General features: G+C 39.4%; 2 protein-coding genes across 5 annotated transcripts in view; both read left to right on the top strand.

The window, feature by feature from the left end:
- LOC110379940 (uncharacterized protein) overlaps positions 1 to 22,845 on the top strand; it is a 130,685-nt gene that overhangs the window by 20,635 nt on the left and 87,205 nt on the right. The gene's annotated exons all lie outside the window — the stretch shown is intronic.
- LOC126055675 (uncharacterized) lies at positions 9,497 to 10,919 on the top strand. The gene is made up of 2 exons (XM_049845974.2): positions 9,497 to 9,977; positions 10,058 to 10,919. Exons 1-2 carry the CDS (start codon positions 9,636 to 9,638, stop codon positions 10,754 to 10,756), a joined length of 1,041 nt encoding a protein of 346 aa, XP_049701931.1. The 5' UTR covers positions 9,497 to 9,635; the 3' UTR covers positions 10,757 to 10,919.

The raw sequence follows: 22,845 nt of genomic DNA, 5'->3' as shown, positions 1-22,845 counted from the left end.
GCTACGCTTGGACCCTTGGACCCTAGATGTAAGGTAGCCGCTGGAAATGGCCTTTATTTTATTTGAAGAATTTTTTTGAATGGTGAGCGTGGTGTTGCGAATAATTGGGCCGGGCTATGAGAGTGAAGGAATAGTGAGTGCACCCGTGTCTGCGCAAATGCTTATGCACTATAATATGTCCTGTGCAGTTGGCTGATCTCCTTACATGAGGACAGCCGCCGTAACCGATAATCGGCTAGGAGGACATCACTGCGAATAAGATACGTGTATTATGACCAAAATCGAGTAGTTTCTGGTCGTATATCCTTTTCTTCAGTGCCTAGAGAACAATGAAAACTAAAGAATGAGATACATAGGTTAGGATAATTTATTTTCACATTATTTCACAAGAACCTACCTAAAATTCAACGAAAAAGTAATAATACCGTCGAACCTTTCCCGTGAAGGTGGCAAACGGCCCATTGTTGTCTCACAAACATAAGTTGAGACATGCGCACGAGTCGATCTCGCTGCGTCGGGATCCGTTGTGAAGTAAACTGTGTAACAGCACTTTCAGGCACAGTTGTGTAGCCTCGTTTTGAGGTTTTAAGGCCTTTTTATTTGAGAAACTTGTACTTTTAGACCTCTCTGAGGTATCAAGTTTATGCTTCTGGTCTTTTTGGGTGACCGGTAGAGATAAAAGTAAAAAATATAATATCAAGGACACCATGACAGTTCATTTTTAATTTTGTCCTTGACTTTTAACCTTGAGATATTCCTGCTAATATTTAGTGAAAGTCAAAGTTAAAACAACCAGTACCTGTCTACATAAATGTTTTGACCCCACACAAAATCTCAAAATCAGATAAGGCGAATATTAACTCCTACGAACAATATCTTAAATGTCACATTTAGTGACTCTACGCAACGTATCTAACAATCCCGGGGCGCCTATTCCCCGGGCGGGCGGTCCCGGCGGCATTTAATTCCATTCCCGATCCCCTTTCCCGGGTCGCCGCCAGCTTAATGAGATATTACAGCTGTAAAATTATGTCCTCACCTGATCTGGTCTCCTGGTACAATTAGTTGAACAAATCAATAGGATTTAGCGGGGTTTTCAGGAGATTTCAGACTATGTAGTAATTGTGGAAGGCAAAAAGAGTTTCATTTATTTCAAAGGGATATTTGTCGTAGATATTCCAGGGTCTAATACACTTGATTACTAAAGACACAAGATTTTTTCGCAAAAATAAAGTAAGAGTTTTTACTCAGACTTAACTAGAGACAGCAGTATATCGATTTTCGGCCATTTAACTCAACACATAACCAGTGATATATCAAGAGTATTAATTATTAGCATTATTACATACTTAAATATGAACCACTTAAGATAAAAATAGGTAAGTAAGTATCTCGAAGAAATCGCCTAAAAAAAGTTTCCAAAACATTTGTCGGAAACCACTTAGCTAACTGTTGAACTGACAACTTTATTGTAAAGAGAAGTTTTTTTGCTCTCTTTTTCAGAGACCTAATTTCAGTATTTCACTTTTAGGAACTTACTACTTTTTTTGAACCACATATTTGTGTGAAAATCAATACGAATTGTGAAAAAAATTATTATGTAGACATGCGCCTCCAGAAATTCATCGCGCTATCATTTTTCAAAGAAATAAAATTAAATAAGTTTTTTTTACCAAACATTAGTAATTTATTGTACAAAATTACAACACTATAATAAAATATACCAAATCAATTAATTAGTAGCAATTTCAAACCAGTGGTCATGTAGTGATTTGTACACAATTCCCAAAAGACGAGACAGAAATCAAGATTTAGTTACATATGACATACATACAGGTATAACATGACATGACACATTCTACCTCAGTTATGATAAGCCCAACACTAAAGTACAAAAGCCGCACTCATGTTATCATTCCATCCAGACGAATTACAATTTGCATAAAAATAACAAACCAAGTCTCACTAAAAAGCATATCTGTTTCTTCCCCGGATAAGCCCGGGGCCAGGATTGCGGGTTCCCGGGTCACGGGATTGTGGGATCCCGGTTATCAAGTTATCAATTGCTCTGTGCCGCCATATGTCGGGTTTGGGTTCGGGCGGGCCCATCCTTAGTGTTTTATCGATGTATATGTGTTCCGTATCTTAAATTAAGCGATCTTATTTATTTGGTGTGAGTGTTGGTTTGGAATTTTAATTTGCGCAGTGTTATGTTAGTGTATGTGTGTATTAGGTTGGTGGCCTGTTATTTATATATCTAATACTAACTGTCCTCAGCGTGCAGAGGGAGATCAAAAGTACCTACTCGACGCCCTTTCTTATCGGTTCAGTAGTTTTGACGTAAAATCTGGTCGGACAGACCGACTTACGTTCGCATTTGTTGCTACGTAAATAATCGCTATGTCTATGTATGAAGTGAGGAATAAATGATGACTGCTTTAGTGCTACTTGAAATCGTTGGTACTCGTTGATATAGATAGACTGAAAAAAACAAGAGACGAGTCCATATTGTAGTGCTGTATGTGGAAGTAAAGATGTCTTATTGTCGAGATGCATAATGGCCGCCATTTTGAAATAAACCTTAGAAACATAAAATTACTGATTAGCTAACCTTTATTTGTAAGTGAAACCTTTTCATCAATGCTTTAAAAAAGGAAATTAAAGCAAACATAAAATCACCAACACAGTTCTTGTGTGTTCTGTACCACATAATTATCCAAAGACAACACAGACGTTAATAACACATGCAGCATCCGTTAAAATAAGTAAAAATAAAGCCTTCAAAAATCAGTCTCGTTTTAAATTATGACAGAAAACTGAGCTGGTCGCTCATTTACGAGCGGGGCCGCGCCAACCCTGTCGTAATCCACTTTTAATTTTGATTAATGCCATCTCTGACCGCGGTGTCCCGGGATCCCGGGAACTGTGTGCGCAGCCCTAATACTAAATTACACTGGCCGTGCGTATGACAAGCTCGTGTGTTCTGTATTTTTGCACGAATGTGTTTTTGGATTTTTGGTATTTAAGTTCGGGCGTCTGATTTAGAAATACATAGCTTCATTTTGTTAAGATCTGCACTGAATTACTACGAAGGAAGATAGTGTGAGATAATCTAGAGTTAAAACATCTGAACCGATTAACTAAGCAAGGCACTGGCTGTACTTTTAGTTTAGTTGTTGTTTTCTGTGCAGAGTAAATATTGAATACGTTACTAACATGTTTTTCTTTTACTTTACAGGTAAGCTTCAATTTCACACTTCCCGTGTAACGTCAATTTAGCCGACGTAAGTATACTTCCCGAAAATATCAAACTTTTACTTTAAATTATGCCGAGACTAGGCTAGCATCGTATCAAAATCTAGTGCAGACACCAGGCGACTATAACTCAGTAGGAGGCGAAGTAACTTAGTGACAGGCGAGGCGGACGCGGCGCGGCTTCCGGGCGCGCTTCCTTCCGGAAATAGGGCCCGTTCCGCCACCGCCCGGCGCTCGTCTAATGGCGCGTGCCTCTATAATGTCATGCCTCCCTGGTACCTACCGCTCGTTAGCCTCTGCTCCTCGAGCGAGATTTTTTTTTCTTCGCAGTTTTTTGTACACGGGCACTTATTATTTTCAGTCTTGTGAGCTTTCTGCTGTGTTGTTTTCGACCTGAAAGCTGAAAAACAGTATTGTTAGACGAATATGCGAAAACAGCTATACTTATTTTCACTTTGTAACTTAAACGTTCGATTAACTAGGCTTCGGGAACTTAGAACCAAAATTCTAAAGCAGTATTAGCGACAAGTTTCATGCGGTTAACATTAAAACAAACAGATTAGTTACTAATCCTCTCGGTTTATTTACATAATCAGTGCTTACAAATTGTTCGAAGCTTGTAGGTTAAGAAGACTGTTTTTCGAGTGCCATTTGGTTATCTAGGATCCCAGTCAAACTAACATTAGTCAATTACAAGACATTGATATAGGAAATCAAGCCTATAGATATACCTACTTCTTGGGATGTCCAGCATTGGGTAATTTCCAAAAAAAATTACGATAAACTTCAAAAGAAACAAAATATTATCGATAAAATTGGCCATCCCTTGCGAACACTCGTAAACAAGGCGGCATCGCACACACATCAAAGCCTGATGGTATTACACTGTAAAACTGCGATAGGCTCGCGTAACTGGCTGTAAGAGAAGAAAATCTCATTAGATATTAAATAACAGGACTAGGGCTCATTACGGGAATATTATCTATGTAGTTAATTAAAAGAAATTATAAATATGTACTGCATCTATGTAGAAATGCAGATCATAGTGGCTTTGAAATGATAGTCTACTATTTGACGCTGTCTCTACCATCGTTTGCCGAGCCTTTTCCCAACTATGTTGGGGTCGGCTTCATTCGTCTAACTGGATGCAGCTGAGTAACAGTGTTTTACAAGGAGCGACTACCTGTCTGATCTCCTCAACACATGACGCAATTGGGTAGGCGTTTGGCCATACAAGCTTTACACCAAAACACCTTTTAGAGCTGTAATAAATAACTTACAAACTCAATCTATCGACAACAACCCATTACCGAATCAATCACAGTCAAAACACTATCAGTTACAACTTTAAAAACGTTCTTACGCAATTCCGTGTCACTTTAGTACAGTACGGTACAGTATCACTACATATAGGTAGTATAAAACAAAGTCGCTTTTTCTGTCCCGTTGTACCTTTGTACGCTTAAATCGTCAAAACCACGCATCCTATTTTCATGCGTTTTATTCTAATAGATAGAGTGATTAAAGATGAATGTTTATATCTCTACTATACTAATATTATAAAGCTGAAGAGTTTGTTTGAACGCGCTAATCTCAGGAACTGCTGGTCCGATTTGAACAATTCTTTCGGTGTTAGATAGCCCATTTATCGAGGAAGGCTATAGGCTACTTTTTATCCGGGTTCGTGCAGAGGTTCGGCACGGGGAGGCACGGGATGCGGGTGAAACCGCTTACAGAAGCTAGTATACATTAAATAGTGGGGAAATACTGTTACGACGAAGCCGCGGCGGGTCGCTAGTACGGTGTCTTATCGACATAGGTACGGCACTAGCATGACACGGTAGGTGTAGCTCCGCGCCCCGGGCCGCGCCTCGCTCTGTCGACTGCCGGCTGACGGGCTTTACGCGGCTCAAATGGTTTTGATACTTGAATATTTTATTTAGTTTTTTATGTTTTTTTGTGGGGGTTTTTATTTAGGTTTTGATATGGAAATATTGTCACGATTCTAATAGGTGAAAAGTTATTGGACAATTTTAATTTAGAATTTTATATACGTGCCTTCGGCTAGGTACAAAAATATTACAATTCAGAAACATGTATTTACGCCTTCCTATGGACAAAAGACAGAAGTTTTCTTTCTATCGGTAGATAAGAAATAGGCATAGGTACTTCATATTTTTTTACTAAACCAACTCACAAAAATTCAGTCACCAATAAAAAGCACCATGAACTCTCACCAAATTATGCACATTATGCCTTATTCATCAACATTTCGTTCCGTATCTGCACTCAACAAAAAGTACGAAGAAATATTTCACCGTGCCGCTAACGACCAGCCCATTCCGCGCGGCGGTGGCTCGTCAAAGGGCCAGGGGGCTCGCCTCGCAGCCGGTTACCCTCCCACGCGCCTGTCACCCTCATTATGTTACCGCGTGAGGATACATTTTGCAAAATAGCGCTTTGCCCCGTGGTAATGCGACGCAGACTTGTCAATTTACAACACTGTTCATTTGTAGCGTTACGTTTTACGTAACTTTGGAAAATTATAGAGCGCCTATCGTCAATAGAAGTTGCGCTTTCGATACAGTTTGCGTTTTTCGTGTTGGTCAACTGCGGGTGGAGCGGCTAATGGTAGTGATTTCTTAGCTTCTTGCCTTTATTCCCGTGGGGCATTAACTTTGCTGGCTGCAGACCTGAAATTACTCTGCAGCATTTTCTCCAGTATACGTCGTTATTTGTTAACCTTATTTCTCTATTTGCTAAGTGTAACTCCAGGTAAAGCTGGTGCTTGTTATATAGTTATTACAACTTTAGTTCTCTCTGAATCCGAGGTAATTAGTCCTATTACACGATGCGAAGCAGCGAGCGTTTAACCTATTGTGTACGTTAATAACAATTTGGCTTTTATTTCCACGAGTTAAGCGTATGAATGGGAATAACGTGAGAGATAACTTATTTTGTCTGTCTGGGATCTTTTCAGTATTGTAGAACACCTTTCTAAGGAAGTCTAGAAGTATTTGTCGCTCTTTGAACGTGTCGTATAACCAATATAGATATGGACGGTGAATCGTCTCCGGTCGCGGATACAGTTACTGAAATGTCTGCTAGCGTTTGCTCTTTTGTCGCTGATAAATAAGTCTTTCAATATTGACGTTACCTTGTTAGCTAAGAGTATGATTCTATTGGAACTGGGATTCAGTATATTCTATGTAATTAATTAATTGATAAAATAATATGCTTTATACCAGCGTTGGCTAAAAATGAATGTAATATCTGAGCAACTCAAAGCTATGTTTTCTGCACATTTTGTGGAACTAACTGCCACATAAAAGCGTGTAAGTTCTCGCTTAAACGAACGAGAAAAACTTCCATAAGCTTAATACGAGCCTACAAACAAAAGCAAGAACAATAATCGTAAAAGCCGTCGCCAGAACGCGTTAGTATATCACTGTGATAAATATACACGAGACTGCTAACGCCACGGCAGTGAGAGCGAGAAAATTACTGACCGCACGGCTTCAAAGCGATGCGATGAGTATAAAGCGATATTTATCTGTCTCTTGGCCTCGCCGGCACCGGCACCTATCAACTCGAGTGGCGCACACACTGATTTACTATCACCAACACCTTTATCCACTAGACTTAAAGCCCATTTTCCATCAGCAGGATCGCCTGTACAAGTATGTGGAACTATAGCACCGTAGATAGATGTGCTCGCGTGCAGTGACGCAACGCGGGACCGCTTGACATCTATATATAATGATGTTTTGTGTATTATGCGTGCTGAATGTGTGTGGTATACTCACTTACATTTAGCAGTCACTTGGCCTTTATACTGGGACAGAGGTTAGATCTCAGATAGGAATTGTTAGTGTCATCTTTCATTTGTTACTTGGTCGTGCTAATCTGTCTTTGCACATTCATTGAGCAGAAACAATAGCATGTATGTCTGTAGCATCGCTATAACATTAATGCTTACTATTAAAATATTATCAAGTAAATCTCACTGCGAGCAAACCCGAAATGAATTTAAAACGATCTAAAACAAGAACAGACAACACTGCAATATGACAACAATCCTCCACTTCTGATCTCATAACGCGGAACCCGGAGCAATATTTAAGCGTAGTGCGGCACACATTTCCCGGACATATTTCACGGGCTCAGTTGGTACCGCCGAGATTTTCCGGTCCCGTCTCGCTCGGCATCTTATCTGAGAGGCTATGTCGTTCCCATCCCGTGACGTGCGCTGTCAGATGCGACGACGTACGAATATTGCCACTTTGGTTTTATTATAGCGCTGCAATTGTTTTAGTAATAGTTTTACTTAATTAAAATGGCTACGGCTTAAAATGTTGGAGTTTTAGGCTGATTTGTGCACGTTGCTTTGTAGAATAATTAAACATGAGCATAAAAATGATATCCCGTTATAAAATGTAATGCTAAAAATAACGTAAATACCGCGTTAAACGCCACCACCTCAAATATTATTACAAGGAGCAAAATATCTCGGTGTTGTGCGAACAAATATGACACGAACCCCATGGAAGGAATGTGATTCCGCTCCGAAACCTTCGCAATTCAGAAGTGACGAGAAGGAATGCTAATTGAGCAGAATTATTTATTAATACGGAGTAAGCCCAACATTATTAATATTTTATTTAAATTAAATTAAACAGAGTATCAAGATTCTTGAGATATATTTATTCAAATTAATATTGCTTGTTGGGCTTGCTGTCTTCTTTGATTTGATGTTTGCAAATGCGAATTGTTTTAGAAAATCCATCAAATAGTAGCGAATATGAACTTATGTTTAAAGAATTTATATCAATATTATAGTTATTATATAAGGAAACGGTGACGCAAACTGTTCAAATTAATGTTTTATCTCTTCAACTGCACTTGCATTCAAATTGCTTTGACTCCAGTCTCGTTATCTGCATGAGGTGCTATTTCACTATTAATCGACATTTCTGCTACGTGACCCGTGCCCCTAACTGCTCAATTAATACAATTACAAGGAAAATCATCACAATTTATTATATTTCATGTCGTCTCAAAATTCCTTATCGCTTAACAGAAGCGTGGCCGAAGGAATAAATTCGTAACTTTGTCGAAAGTTACATTCAAGTCACTGAACATGAAATAAATAATTTTCCAGGAAAATAAAAAAATCTTTTTAACATGCAAAAGTACAATTTAATCTTTTTATAATCGAATAAGTTAAGTGAATTGAAAGAAAAGAAAAAACCGGCAGTTTTTTTTTCGTATGAAAAAAAATACATTGTTTATTTAAAGGTACACCTTGTAAGTTAGTTGCGGTAACAAGAGAAAGTCCAATTAAGGCCGTATCTATTTTGCATCGAAAAATTGTACCCAATTTTGCAAATTGCGTCGACAATTATGCGCAGGGTCACTGCGAGGTTATCGGCTGGTGGGCAAACATGTGCAGACGTTAGGGCGACGGGCGGGCGACGGCAAACGGCGCGAGCAAATGGCCCGCTCGGCACCTCGCGACAAGTTCCATAGCGATGGTGCACCGAACGGTCACAGACGACCACACGAGTGCTGTTCGTACTAAGCGTATTCGATATTCGAATATGTATTTCGATTTTTTTAATGAAGAATTTTTTTTTCCAAGTATAGAGCGAAAATAAAAATAAATAGACTTGATACTTGACAGTGATGCAGATTGCATTATTTATTGGATAAAAAAGTATGATCAGATTGTGTTCTCAAGTTAAGGTGACCGGATTATGTAATTTCATTATTTATATTTCGAATCATTTAACTTGTAGATACGTAAGTCATTATGCGCGAATAACTTACATAAAAACTATACCTAATCGATAACGATGATAGAAAAAGATTAACTTTATATAACTTTAAAATCAAAAGTAATCTTGGCATACAGAATTCGCATATCAAAATGTAAAAGTCGCATATATGCAGACATAATTCGATTAAGCACTATAAATCTTAACCGCGAAAGAAAATCCAAAATTCAATATCGCCAAAGGTCCTAAGTGCTCCGATTGAAATATGACAATTGGCGGGCGGTCGCCGCTGTAAGTACGAACAGTCGGCCGTCCGGCGGCCACAAATCTTCCGTTTCACTCGTTGCCCAGCCTCCGAGCGGTGAGAAGAGGAAACAGCACGCTCCAAAGCACGCGACTGCGTGATGCCGGCTACTCCCGAAATAGACCCCCCGCGCGGGGTGCCGGCCCATCGACGTGCTTTTAGTATGCTGCGCGCATGCGAACCGCCCGCACCCTTCTGCGCTCCTGGTACTAACAACGCTAAACTCGCGAATTAAATAAATAACAAATCACTAAATAAAAAATATTAACTGTGTTCAAAATAGCATGCTTTAAAACAAAATGGTCGCTATCCTGGCCAACCCCAAGTGGAGCGAGGATCTCACCATCCAGATGATTATCGAATACGAGAAGCGCGAATACCTTTGGAACCCTGTCTCGGAACACTACAAGAATAAGAAAATAAGGGAGCAAGGATACATAGAGATAATAAATGCACTGAATTTGGTCGATGTCACAGTTAAAGAATTGAAAAATAAAATAAAAAACATACGATCGTCGTACAGCGTCGAGTTGAAGAAGATTCGCGCGGCGAGGAAGGCTGGCGCGCATGCGTACAGGCCGAGCGTCACGTGGTTCGAACATGCAGACAGGTTTCTGCGGGCGATCGTCACACCGAGCTCTGTGAGTCTATTTTTTTGTTGTTTACGACGTCATGTTTACACATGCGCTCTGACGCTAAGCGGTTGTATGTTTGTTGATAGGTGGACAACAGTTTGGTGGAGATCCCGGCGAGCGACGACAGCGACGTGGTGCAGGACCTCAGCGAGCGGAAATCTCCGGAAAAGAAAAGTCCGCGAAAGCGTCGCAGTTCGACGCGCTCGTCGACACCGTACGTGTTGAACACGCCGTCCCCTCGGCCCGGCACTCCGTTCGGCTTAAGTCAGGGGACGTTTGGCATCCTCCCGCCGGTTACGTCCGCGCCTTTTCTCAATCCCCCCGTCGGGATCGCCACGCCGCTGACTACCTCGCTCGCAACTATCTACCCGGTGCCTACAAAACAAAAGAAAAGTAATTCAGACAGCGGCGATCACACGGACTTGCCGCAAGATCTGAGTCAACATTCCGAGAATGGTAATGAGAACGAGTTTGAGATGTTTGGGAAGTTAATTGCGAGCCAGTTGCGGAAACTGCCTCTCAGCTTGGCACTGGACACGCAGTTAAAAATACAGACGTTAGTAAATGCGGCAAGGATACAAGCTGTTTATCAGCAGTACAGTTATGCGGGCCCGTCGCAGGAGGCCTTGTCGGTACAGGCTTTGTCAAACGGGATTCTGGCGGGCATGGCGACTCAAAGCTCTTTCACATCACGAACTCTGAGCTTGGAAAATGATTCTCCTGATGAAATGAACAGGGACTTAAAGACTATTGAATATTCTTTAGGTTCCGAAGCCGAAGATTAAGATTCCAGGAGCCGTTTGAAACCTGTTTTTGCTCAGACAACCTATAAGTACCTCATAATTCTCTGTTGAGATAAATTTGAGAATTTTGCTCATTATATACCTTTGTAAAGCGTACGACGCACAATGGAGTCACCTTGATCCTGATCTGGTGATTCAGGTTAAATAATAATTGTCATATTTATATGTATGTGTTTTAGATGGGATATTGATGTGGTCGATTTACTTGTAGTAAAAAAATACGAAAATTTTATAAATGGGGAAAAATCTAAAGTAGTATTTTTCAAAAACTAGTCATTGGTATTTCGGTGTAATGTAGATCTCGATGTTTCGGCTGTGTTATTTTATTTTTACAAAAAAAAAAATGTTACCATAGTTTAGTATTCACTTTTTTGAGTTAATAGCAAGCAATCTCGAATTGATAAAGTTGCCAACAATACGAATTTATTTTAATTGTGATAGGTTTACAAAAAAAAGTAGATATCTGTGTTATAAATGTGATTAATATATAACTTGGGGTTCCTCGTCCACTGCAAGAATTACCCGGGCAATTTCAGAGACATAGAGAAAGGTTTACCATCTCTTGGTACGCAGGTATAGTCCAAATTACCTGGGTTATTCAGGTACTGGTCTGATGAATACATCCCTAGAATAATTGCAGTAAGCATTTCATGATAATATGAAATTAAATACCTCAAATAGTGTCAGTACATGTTAGTACGAATCATAATTTGGAATATTATATATTATCTGTTGTTCTATGTGCCACAATTAGATTGTATACAGATTGTGATTTATTGAGAAATAAATATTTTATAAATGTCATAATACGCCTAAGTTTCATTTCCATATTCTTCTTAGGTAATGGTGCACACATTTGTGCATAAAAATATATTAGCAAGAGTATAAAGTATCAAAAACATTGATCCATCTAACTTTAACAAAAGAGAGCAACAAAATTCAAAAATCGAACTTCATCTAGCATCGAACATTCAATTCCAAATTCGAATGAAGAGTATTTAAATAAATAAAGAGTGAGCCGCCCATGCTGCCAGTATTAATTCCCGCGTAATCCCGTCGACAGTAGTTATTGATTGCCAGTTGGTTTGGCATGCCAAGCACTGCCACTAGCCTGCCAGTGCCACCCGTCAACGCGGTAATGAGCGTTTGTTGATAAAAAAGTATCAAGAATTCTCACCTGACTATATTTTTATTTATTTGTTTTTTTTTTTTGTAGAAATAGTTGCTTTGGTTATTCATTAGGACGGTTTATGTAATTAAGGGGAATGCACTAATGCAGACTAGGATGGATTTATGTTTGGTTAAATATCTTAAAATAAGTTAAAGCTTAGTAACTTACCTATCATTAAAGGTCATTATGATTACGATTCGAATTAACAAATACTGTTTTAGGAAGAAATATGAGTACGAGTGCTATACACATTACTCAAACATCATAAATATGTACAAGCAGACTGCAAAAGCTCAATCATTACTCCCTAAATTAATTCTCTGCTATTCTAAACCAAATTCTCGTCTTGTTCGCTCGACTTTGCGTTTGACAGCGCGCGTCATTTGACAGCCAAAAACGGCGCGAAAGTTTCAAAATGGCGCCGAGTGATCGCGGGAAAATAGTGACGCAAACTCGTTGAATTTACAAACGAAGCCTTTTGATATACAAAACAAATGGCCGCTTGCTTGGAGAGCTGATAGCTGGTTTACAAAATACATAGCTTCTAATTTATTGGAAGTGGTGAATTGAAAAGTGAAGAATTTAGTAGGATAGCTTTATGTTAAAAATGTGACTTGTTGGTCATTGGAACATCTTTGGCAATCGTTACGGGTAGTAGAAGCGAAAAATTCTGACGACCAGTCTTACTAAGGGGTATCGGGCCCGGGAACTGGGTTACGGAGGTCAGATAGGCAGTCGCTCCATGTGATCATTGATCCTTAACTGCAGCTGGATAGACTTGAATCCGACCCCAACTTAGTACGGAAAAGCCGGGCAGTTGATGAAGTGACTTTTAACTCAATGTCAAATAGTTCATGCATTAGTCAAAACCGTGAAATATCGATCCGGCAACAAACCACATATCTTTCGAACTGTAAATTATGTATGAATGACCAAAGTGGCTTCCTATTTATTATGCACGATGAAAATGAAGTGGACGCTATGAAGAAATTTTCTCAAATTATCACTTATCTGTGTTGAAGTCATATAATTTTGAAGACTAACTGTTTCCTGAGGGAACTACTTCTAGTACACGGACAGAATTAAAGCCTACGTTACTTAATTAGGGCTACTCTCATTCTGCGTTCCCAACAGTGAAAGAATTTTTCATATCGATTCAGTAGCATCTAGCATCGAAGCCTTTGGGTACAAAGAAAAAAAAAAATATCTTTTTATTATAGAAGTATGTATAGATAAGTTGTAAAAAAATAATCCTTAAATCAAGTAGGTAACAAAAAGATCGCACTCAATAATTCAAGTCCATAGGGATTCGAATGTAAGGGGTAGCACACACAGATTGCATTCGCGTCTCGGCCCATTAGCGTTTATTATTATTCGGCGCGATCGACGCCGCGTGAGCGCGTTATTATGATAATGCGCCCAACACGGTGTGTCGTGCCGAATGGTAGCTTCACGTAGCTTTTGTAAAGCTGTGTTTGTGTCGGCAGTGTAGACGTAGCTTTATTGTGTAAGTTTTAAAAGTGGAACGTTTTGAGGCGTTCTAAAGTAAATGATGATAAAGTAGGTGCGTGATGTTTTATGTTAGTTTTTTCAAAGTCAAGTAATTTTAAGCATTTTGATGTTTTTGCTTTACAACATTTTAACCTATGGGTACATGATTCAACCATGTCGCATCTCAAGGAAGGCAATTTTTTACTTAGACTTGACGCGGGTGAAACCGCTGGCAGAAGCCAGTTTATACATAATTGCATATACATAAGTAGGTAACTCTACTGCATCACTATTGCGTTGTACGTCGCGGCAATGCAACCAAAGTCGAATATTGAAATTCCTCAAGTGCCTCCCAATGAGGCAATGTCACCGCCCCCCTGCCTTCAAAAGCAGTTTGACTGAACTTGAAGGATATGCAGTATACTTACTAAACTATATACTTAAAAGGAATTGAATTTATCATAAATAATGAAATTATAAATTGTTTACTTGTTTTTTGAAGACGCTAGATTTTCCGCGGTTCCACCAAGTTCCCTGTTGTGTTTCTTGCGCAAACGACTAACAGATTTTGATGAAACTTGTCTGTAGTCTACTGGCCGATTCCCGTGACTTTACCCGCGTCCTGCGGATAGCCTTCTTTCGAACCTTCTCGTAGCAGGATGAAATATGTACACTCAAACAAAAGCAAGATAGCTCTTGGTAAAAGCTACTTTTTTTATCCATCTGCCGAAAGCAGTTCTCTCAGGACGCAGGAAAAACCGTGGGGAATTTATTAAACGTACCTATATATTTGCAATATTACGCAGACATCTTACCATTTCCAAAGTGCTTTCATTAAGTCGCGTTTTATTTGACCAACGCTTGTAATTTCTTAGATTAGATGGCGACAGGCGAGGCGTCAAATATACGGTATGCGCGGTGTTTATTAAATTCTTATTGCGACTTCGACACACCCTGTGTTGTACTTGGCTCTATGAGAAACGGAGAGTGGTCTGATATTCGGTAGTCTTAAATGAGAGGAGTATTTGGCCAATATTTAGAAGTAGGTGAATTTATTAATTGTTTATATTGATAGTAAGCTCTTATATTTGTGGGTCTGAGTGACTTTTTGTTGTGAAACTCATTCGCAAAAAAAAAAAATACGAAAATTGCAAACGGCGCGTCATATTTTATCATAGTGGACTAGTGGACCATATCGTGATCGTAATAGGATCAACTATCAGCTAAAAATATTTAGTCCTATAGTACAGAAACAAAAAAAATAAATGTATACTTTGAGGATACATATAGGATTTTTTAAGGAGTAAGAGGTCCCTACCTAATTTTTTTCATTGCCCCCAACGTGTCCCACAAACTTCAGTGCATCTCACATCACAGCTGCACGTAAGCTATCACATCCCCATCACAGGATCGTAACCGCTAACATAACAAGCCCAAACACGCGACCTGCCTCGTCCTCGGCTAAAACAAATCCGATTATTTCGCCGAAGTTTTCGGCAAGGCGTGATTCCGTCGTGTTCCTTCCCTAGTGAGAGAGCGAGAAGTGCGGGCGAGAGGGAGAGAGCGATAGTATTGTGGGACCCGGGTCCGTCGGCCCGTGCGGTGGCCGGTAGCTTACGACCGCGGTGTCGAATAGTAAGTGCCAATGGTTTTGATACTTGGTATATTGTTTTTTGTGTGGAAACTTGACCTAGAAGCTGTGATTGGTTTCAGGTGGTTTTATTAAGTGTGATAAGAATATGAGACGGATGAGCAGCGCTTAATCATTTTGTTAGTTCATATGACAAAACTGAATGAATGATGAAAAAGAAGGATTTATTATATTATACACACGTAAAGTTTCTTTAACAGGAATTATACATACTTTATGCACAATTATGTACAATGGCGGACTTTACGCCTCCGGCGTTTTCTCCTTATGACTTTATGACTGAAACAACCCAGTCAGACACAGCAGTGTTATTCAGTTACAAGCTTTTGTATGCCTCGCTTTATATTATACTTATGGCACTCCATATCTCCCATCCCGACTACAACATTACCCAAGAATACATCCCAAAAGGAAATATTTAACAACTGTCACAAATGGCTAACACACTTCATAAATCAGACCCTCGTATTCACGGCTCACACCGTACGTACTTACACTAGTTTACATCGGGCTCTTTATAATAATTGTCGATGCGCGGTCGGCGTCCGCGATAAGGGATTACGGCTCCCCCTTGCCAACACCCCCACCCCCCCCTAGCTTCGCCTCCCTCCTCGTTTGCCCTGCTGGCTTTTTTCCCGCGCGCTTGCACTTTGCCACAGAAAGTGGAGCGAAGTGAATATTGAATTATGAATTAAGATATGAGCTAGTTCGCTTTAAGCAGGCGTTTTACGCTTTTCTTAGAAGGTCTGCGGAAGAGACGTTTCGCTTACAAAGTTTGTTGTTATGACAGTTTGCTTTACACGTTACGTTGGGTAAAGTGTTTTGTACTTAACGTTAAAAAGTGTGATGAAACGCGTAAATTTATGTTGAGGAAAGTCTTTGTTGGCTTGTTAGGCGTTTCATTTATGATATGTAGTATTTCGAGGGAATGTGCTATCTTCTTGACTGCATAGGTTCTTTTTATATAACCAGTACAACTTTTAACACTGTTCTGAAAGCCTCTCGTACTGCTTCTCTTAGAACTTCCAGTTTCTGAAGGACTTCCAGTAGGTTAAAAAACTTCCGAAACATTTGACCCTTCAATAGTTTAAATGTTAAATGAGATGACAAACTTTACTATTGTTTTGTTTTCCACGAATTTTCTTGTGTAAGTTCCTCGAAGTTCGTGACCGGGATTACATTATTCGGCTTACGTTCTCGTCAGCGTCACAATATCTCAAGATAAGACCGACAAGCTAAAAAACTCGCTTAGGTATTTGTGTTTGAAAATGAGTTTTTGAACGCGTATTTGCAGTCGTAATATTGTATTTAATAAACCGAGAACAGCGCAACGTTTGAGTATTTTATTGGCGTCGACAAAACGCCGGGAACTATTCGCTAAAACATAAATTCCGGGCTCCGTATTCAGAGCGGGTACTCGCCAATAAAGTAGCGATTCCTCATCAGGCAGCCCTACAGTGGGAGCGATAGAGCCATAACGAAACACAAAGCGTAGCGGCGGCTCGGACAGAAACCAGTCCGGGCAAATTAAATATGTAGGAGGCAACTCGCACCCACGCTCCCAGGGCTGCCGACGACTCGTTTTTAATTTGTGCACGTTTATAACTTATTTATGAGCGTTTGTGGAAATTCTTTTTGAAATATAATTTCGTTAGTTGAGAGCCTGTTTGTGAACGATGGCAAAGTTTACAGTGTTTCAGTTTTATTTCCTGTGATGTGCATAAAATAGTACAATACCCATCGGAAGTTTCTGCGAATAAAACATGATAGACAAATGTGAGAGTAAATAATGAATTAACAGGAATGACAGAATGTGTGCGATACGAAGAATTTATTTGAATTCACTACTATGAGAACATCAAACAATGAACTCCTATGCGAAACACAACAAAAATATTTATTAAAAATACTAGGATTGCGCTCCAAAAAAATGCAAATAAAACACAGAGACCGGATAAATTGATAATGAACGTATTGTACGCTTTCAAATAAACATGCACATCAAAATTAATGCCCAGTGGCACAAGATACCCTGAGCAAAACTTACCCTCAGAACTGGTATAACAAAAAAAATATTTCAAGCGACATATAATGCATTTAATAAAGGAGTCCCGCAGCCCTAGCGACAAAGCGAGCGAGCCGGGCGCGCCGTCATTAGAGGCGGCGTTAGCGACCCGCGCCGACGCTCGCCGCCAGCCAGACATTTTTTATGCAATCCACAACGCCAACGTTTTTTTCGACACGAACATGTTGCCGCTTGCCGCCAACTGATATAGATGCAAGATTTAAATAACCATTCGAGCGCCATACCTCTTTGGTACGAGCTTTTGTGGTTATGGACAAGCAAACACGGATTCCGAGAATGCAAAAAATGTGCTATGTTTGGACATGACGATCAAATAGCCATTAAGGTGGCGTCGGCGCCGGTGTTAGATGTTACCGAAATGGGCATATTGGAGAAACATTGCAAAGATACAGACAATATACGCGCAAATACAGAAACGGATAGAGATTCGCATCAGAAAGAAATTACTTTATCATCCAAAGACACGTATGGAAATGACTGATCGTCTTTTGTCAAAATTTAGGCTCTCAGAAGGCGTTGATTGTGGGGAATACGCAGTCTATAAAGCGAAATATATTCGCCACCTTGGGAGTTAATGCTCGAATACATTAGCAAGTAATAATGCAGCGCCGTGTCTAATTAGTGGTATGATGGGTGGTCTACTCTAGTCATCAGTTTCATTAATGCGCAAATGAGTTCAAGTGACTTACATCAAATTACCAGAGTGCTTCTAACAGTGATTGAGTTACTATACCTAGTATATCAAAATTAGATTCAACGACAACCTAATTCATCTAAAATTGACAGGATTTAAGTTGAGTTTCTTCTCTGGGTGCCTTACCCGTATTTTAAACATCGCTCTTTGTATTTCCAATGAATAAAAAAGAACTGCAAGCATAAGTTATCGTCTTGCGTGGTACAAGTGGCCTAAAAAAACAAAGAGTGTCGCTCGCACACCCCGCATGGAAGCCGTGTCGGGTCGACGCGGTGGGCACGGTGGGTGCGGCCCACTGCCGACGACGCGGCGTGCGCTCGCCGCCGGCCACAGGCTTAACTGTACGTTGCTATGCTACCCACGTACACCGCTCCTACAGAACATGCATTTCACGCTTTGAAGAATTATATTTTAACTGTTTTAAAACGATGCTCCATTTTATACGCATGCTTTTGAGCTTCCTGTGGATTAATTTCGTGATAGACTGGCTAAAACGAGTATTGCAATCAGTAATAAAGCTCATGTTAATATTTTGCCAACAAAGGATTCGCTAGAACATAGTGCATTATTTAGAAATGGAATGTCGAAATGAATAATTTCCATTGTTATAATTTCTAAACAGGAGCACAAAACATTTGCCTCCTTTTTGGAAGTTTCTAATAAATAATTAGGAACTAATAAACACATTTATCACGGCACGTATACGTATAGGTACTAGGGGCTCATAAATCAAAGCATCAAGCTGGAGCAGGCGGCGTACACGGCAGCCCATTAAACCGGCTCGGTGACAAGGTGACGTGCGGCCGCCGCGGGGGCGCGATAACGCGGCCCGTATCCTGTGTCGTGCCGCGTAGGGCTGCCGTCGGGTGAAAGAAACCTCTTATTGGCAATTTTATTGCTCCTACTGCGAGTTTTATTGGTTACTTGTAGTGGGTTAAATTGAGAGTTTGTGTTAGTTGTGTGTTTGACGACTTGTATGTATAGTATACGTAGTGAACGTTGACTTTTGTATGAAAAACTAAGATCTGATTGTGAGGTTTCATAATCTGAAGAAACTAACATTCCTTTAGACTGCAAAGAAGAATCTCGTACAAATAAAAAGAAAATGCGGAAATTTCTCCATATATTCCAGATTCATACTTAATTTCATAAAATATTCCATTTATGAATTCGACAGGCTCACTGGGGGAGCACGCGGTGGGTAATATCGATAAGTTTCCATGTCGTGGAATCTTGGCAACCCTGGTCGTGATGCTCGCCCGCCTGCCTCGTTCAATATTTGAGTATCTATACGTGTTATGGATGCCTGGTACTTTCGGTGGATTACCGCACGGCTGGCTACGCTTCGCCTTTATTGTACCTGCGAGTTTTATATTCTCGTTCTTCTCGTGTTTACGAGTTGCGACGTTGACAAATCGCGAGGTATAATTAAAAAGATTTAATTTAGCACCTCTTTGACGGCTTAGTCAGATTATGAGCTGGCAACTTAAGCTGCCGGATTTTTCTTTGTGTACTTGTGAATAACCTGCACAGCCATACCATAAAATATAGTGGTAACAGTTTAGTGAAGAGATGGCGAATGTTCCTAATGAGCCCACAATATATAACTGAGGTGGCGAAAATATCTTCAAATTCCTTTCTCCTTTTACCCGCGGATGGCACTTGCCATCTCCAGACCGGGCACTTACACCACATTTATTATAGCACTTCTAACAAGCTTTATCAGACGCTCCGTAAGGGTCTCTGAGCTTTAATAATACATACATACGTCACTGTATATTACAGGAGGCGTTATTACTGGGAGGAACATTATTTATATGACGTATAACGTATAAAATGAAGCGATTGCGATTCAACGTCACGTTTGACGCTACTTTTATAAAGATCCAGACGTTAAGAGTGCTTTGAGAGGTGAACACCGTGGGACGTGAGTGCGACTAGCAGAAAATAATCTAGTTTCGAGTTTACTGCTTGTCATTTCAGACGCTGCATAAAAATATTATGTACAGCGAATAACGTATTAGGTTATAATGTAAGTAATACAATATAAAACACTAAAGTTATCTAGAACTTTTATGAATGAAATCTCACTGTTCGTTGACTAGTAATGGATCTACATATTGTGTATTTGAAATATTTGCGCCTTAATTTGTATGTACGCTAATTGATTGAATACTATCATTAATTATAAACTATTATTTGATCTTAACTGTGAGAATATTAGTTGGGTTGATACTGTCTGTATTACACCTTCTGTGTATTGTTGACTTTGAATGATATTTTGATAAGCCTTAAAGTATTGCTTTACTATCGTCCAATTCGTTGCTTCATTCATAAATAATCTTTAGGGAAATTGATTCTCTACAAAAAGTATTTAAAGTGGTGTGTGAAATATCAACGTAATTGAAGTAATGTCCAGTTTTATCACTCAGATAACAGACTAACGAATAGAAAATAATCTACATATAGGAAATAACTGCTCATCCAGAATTAAAACAGGCCTAAAATAAAGTTAAATATATTATTATCCGTCAAGTATCAAAACATGTTGTCAGCACTACTCAAACGCCGCGGGCCGAAATGGAGCCGCATTTGCGCGCCTGCTACTGATCACTGCCGCTAAAATGATTGCTTCTGTCTGGTGACAAGACTTCGTTATATTACTTATAGTTAACATTAGCTTTGTACATGGGTTTGTCTGTAAAATAGTAGACCCAAGTAGCTGTTTACTTCTGGCCGCTTATTGATCCCGTTGATTTATATATTTTAGACGCTACTCGTGTGACAAGTTATTTTATAACTTGTGAATATTTTAGATTTTTATCTCTTTCTCTAGGAGCTCGCTCCCTAGACTGGTCATACTTTTGGCGGTCAGCCGTTCTGATCAAATCACGCACAATAACTTTACTCTCTAATCATTTCGAATCCGCAATACCTAAGTATTCGTTGAATGTTTAGAAAAGTTTTCCATTGTTTTTTATTATTGAAAAATTCTGTCCTAACTACTGTACTCTTATTTACTGCACAGAACAATCCAATAATAAAAGTCTGAAATAAAAAATCAACATAGTTTTTTTCAACTTTTTTTGTACACGTAGCAAACATTCATTGACAGTTGACGCGTTTCAGCAAAAACGTATACCTAAAATCGATATTTACCTACACATATACAAACTACATAGATATACCTAGAATCTATATGACCGATACTCACCCAACTAGTCTTATTACCAAGATTATACACGACAGAAGCATCGTCATCCACACATTCACTTTGTAATACAATACCCACCGGTATAAAGTCTGTGAGCAGTGCCTGACTGCAAATATTGACAATAGCTACTGCTCCAAAGCTGAATATTTACCCAATAAATATGTGTCTACTCGGGCCGCGGCCCGTGCATACTGATGATAAACTTATACTTCGCTTGCCTCCCGCCCCGGGTCTGTGTGGGGTTTTTTGAACTAGCGATCGGGTCTGGCTTTGTGCGGGTGTGTTCTACTGGATTATCCATCTATACTTATATTATAAGGACGTAGTTGTGAGGTGGTCGAGGATTAATCTTTAAAAAGTCTTTCTCTTTCATAAAAAAGCTTCGTTATTTCTGAATTTCATAAGTTATACAGAGATGCTATTTAAACGGGAAGAAACAGCTAGTTAGGGTATAATGATATTACTCTTGAATTCCTAACTATAGGTGAAAGCCAAACACGGCTCCGTAGTTTAAAAGATCCAAACGTAAAGACTGTGAAATGTGTACTTTGTTGCGTTCTACGCAAAAATACATCTAAGAATTATATAAATCTAAACCTTCCTCACGAATCTACTTATGACTTAAATCTGCCTGAAATTTGTTCAGTATTTTTGAACAAACAGACAGATGCAGCAACCTTTTTTATGGTCATACAGTGATGTAGTATGATATATCGTCACTCGTTACGCAGCGCGGTGGGCCGGCCCAAAAGCGCGACGAATCGAATCCGCTGCAGTGAATATCTCACTTTTATATTTTACATTCGCAAATTATTACATATGTATTTTAATGTTTGAAGTCTCCTGAATCCTGTGAAATATATAATCGCGTGTGTATCAATGACATGAAATGCATTAAAACTGTGTTTATTTTGAATGCATTGAATAAATAACACCTTATTTATGAGCATATTTTACTCTTTATATCTTCAAAAAGTTTTAAAATTAAAAAGTAGTTTCTATCACGCTTTCTTACTTATAAACACCGATACATTTCTAACAGGACTCTTACAAGCCCAATTAGAGGAAATAATTCATAATTTCGTGCCAAAAATCTCAATTACAAGTTGCAATACTTATATCGCTTCGGTATTACAATCTTATTACAATTCATTTTTTATTACTCAGCATCTAATTTCATTTCTACCATCTCATTTCACCACCACTATCTCACAACTAATAAAACCATCTCAAATTCACTTGAAACGCGATATAAAATTCCCAAAGTATCAAGTGCGGTCATTCGCAGTACGGCCCGTAGTCGAAGTGATCCCGTGTCATGCTCGCTGGCGTGGCGCCAACGTTTGATCAAACTGTCGGCGGCCAATGATTGGTGAAGGAAAAATATTGGCTGTGTGACGGAGACTTATGTTTTGTCGTGTTGGCGTGTTTGATCAAAACATACACACACACACACACACATATATAAAGGTCTGAACTATAAGATACGTGTGCTGGCAAAGAGGAAAGCTTTGCTATTCAGTTTCTTTATTAATCATGTACGTACCTATATTTGCTATAGAAACTTCGTACACTACGTGTCAGATAATGCAATAATTGTGCGGACGTTGGCACTTCGCGGTTTTTGTATGCAGCTATTACGCAGTATTGGTGATTGATTCGTTTTGAACAAGAATATTTGAAAAGAGTGTCCAGTCATTCAAAAACACTGTTACTTATACGAGCTGAAATCGAGATCCCCGTAAGAAAATAATGTTATGAGAA

Source organism: Helicoverpa armigera, chromosome 25 (assembly GCF_030705265.1).
Source record: "Helicoverpa armigera isolate CAAS_96S chromosome 25, ASM3070526v1, whole genome shotgun sequence".
Lineage (NCBI taxonomy): Eukaryota > Metazoa > Arthropoda > Insecta > Lepidoptera > Noctuidae > Helicoverpa > Helicoverpa armigera.
Note: the sequence above shows the minus strand (reverse complement) of the source record. Positions and strands in the feature narration are given on the sequence as shown.

Excerpts from the sequence above, each read along its gene's own strand:
- LOC126055675 (XM_049845974.2), top strand. The coding sequence starts at position 9,636 with ATGGTCGCTATCCTGGCCAACCCCAAGTGGAGCGAGGATCTCACCATC. Across the intron at positions 9,978-10,057 it reads CGATCGTCACACCGAGCTCT|GTGGACAACAGTTTGGTGGA; the intron begins GTGAGTCTATTT and ends GTTTGTTGATAG.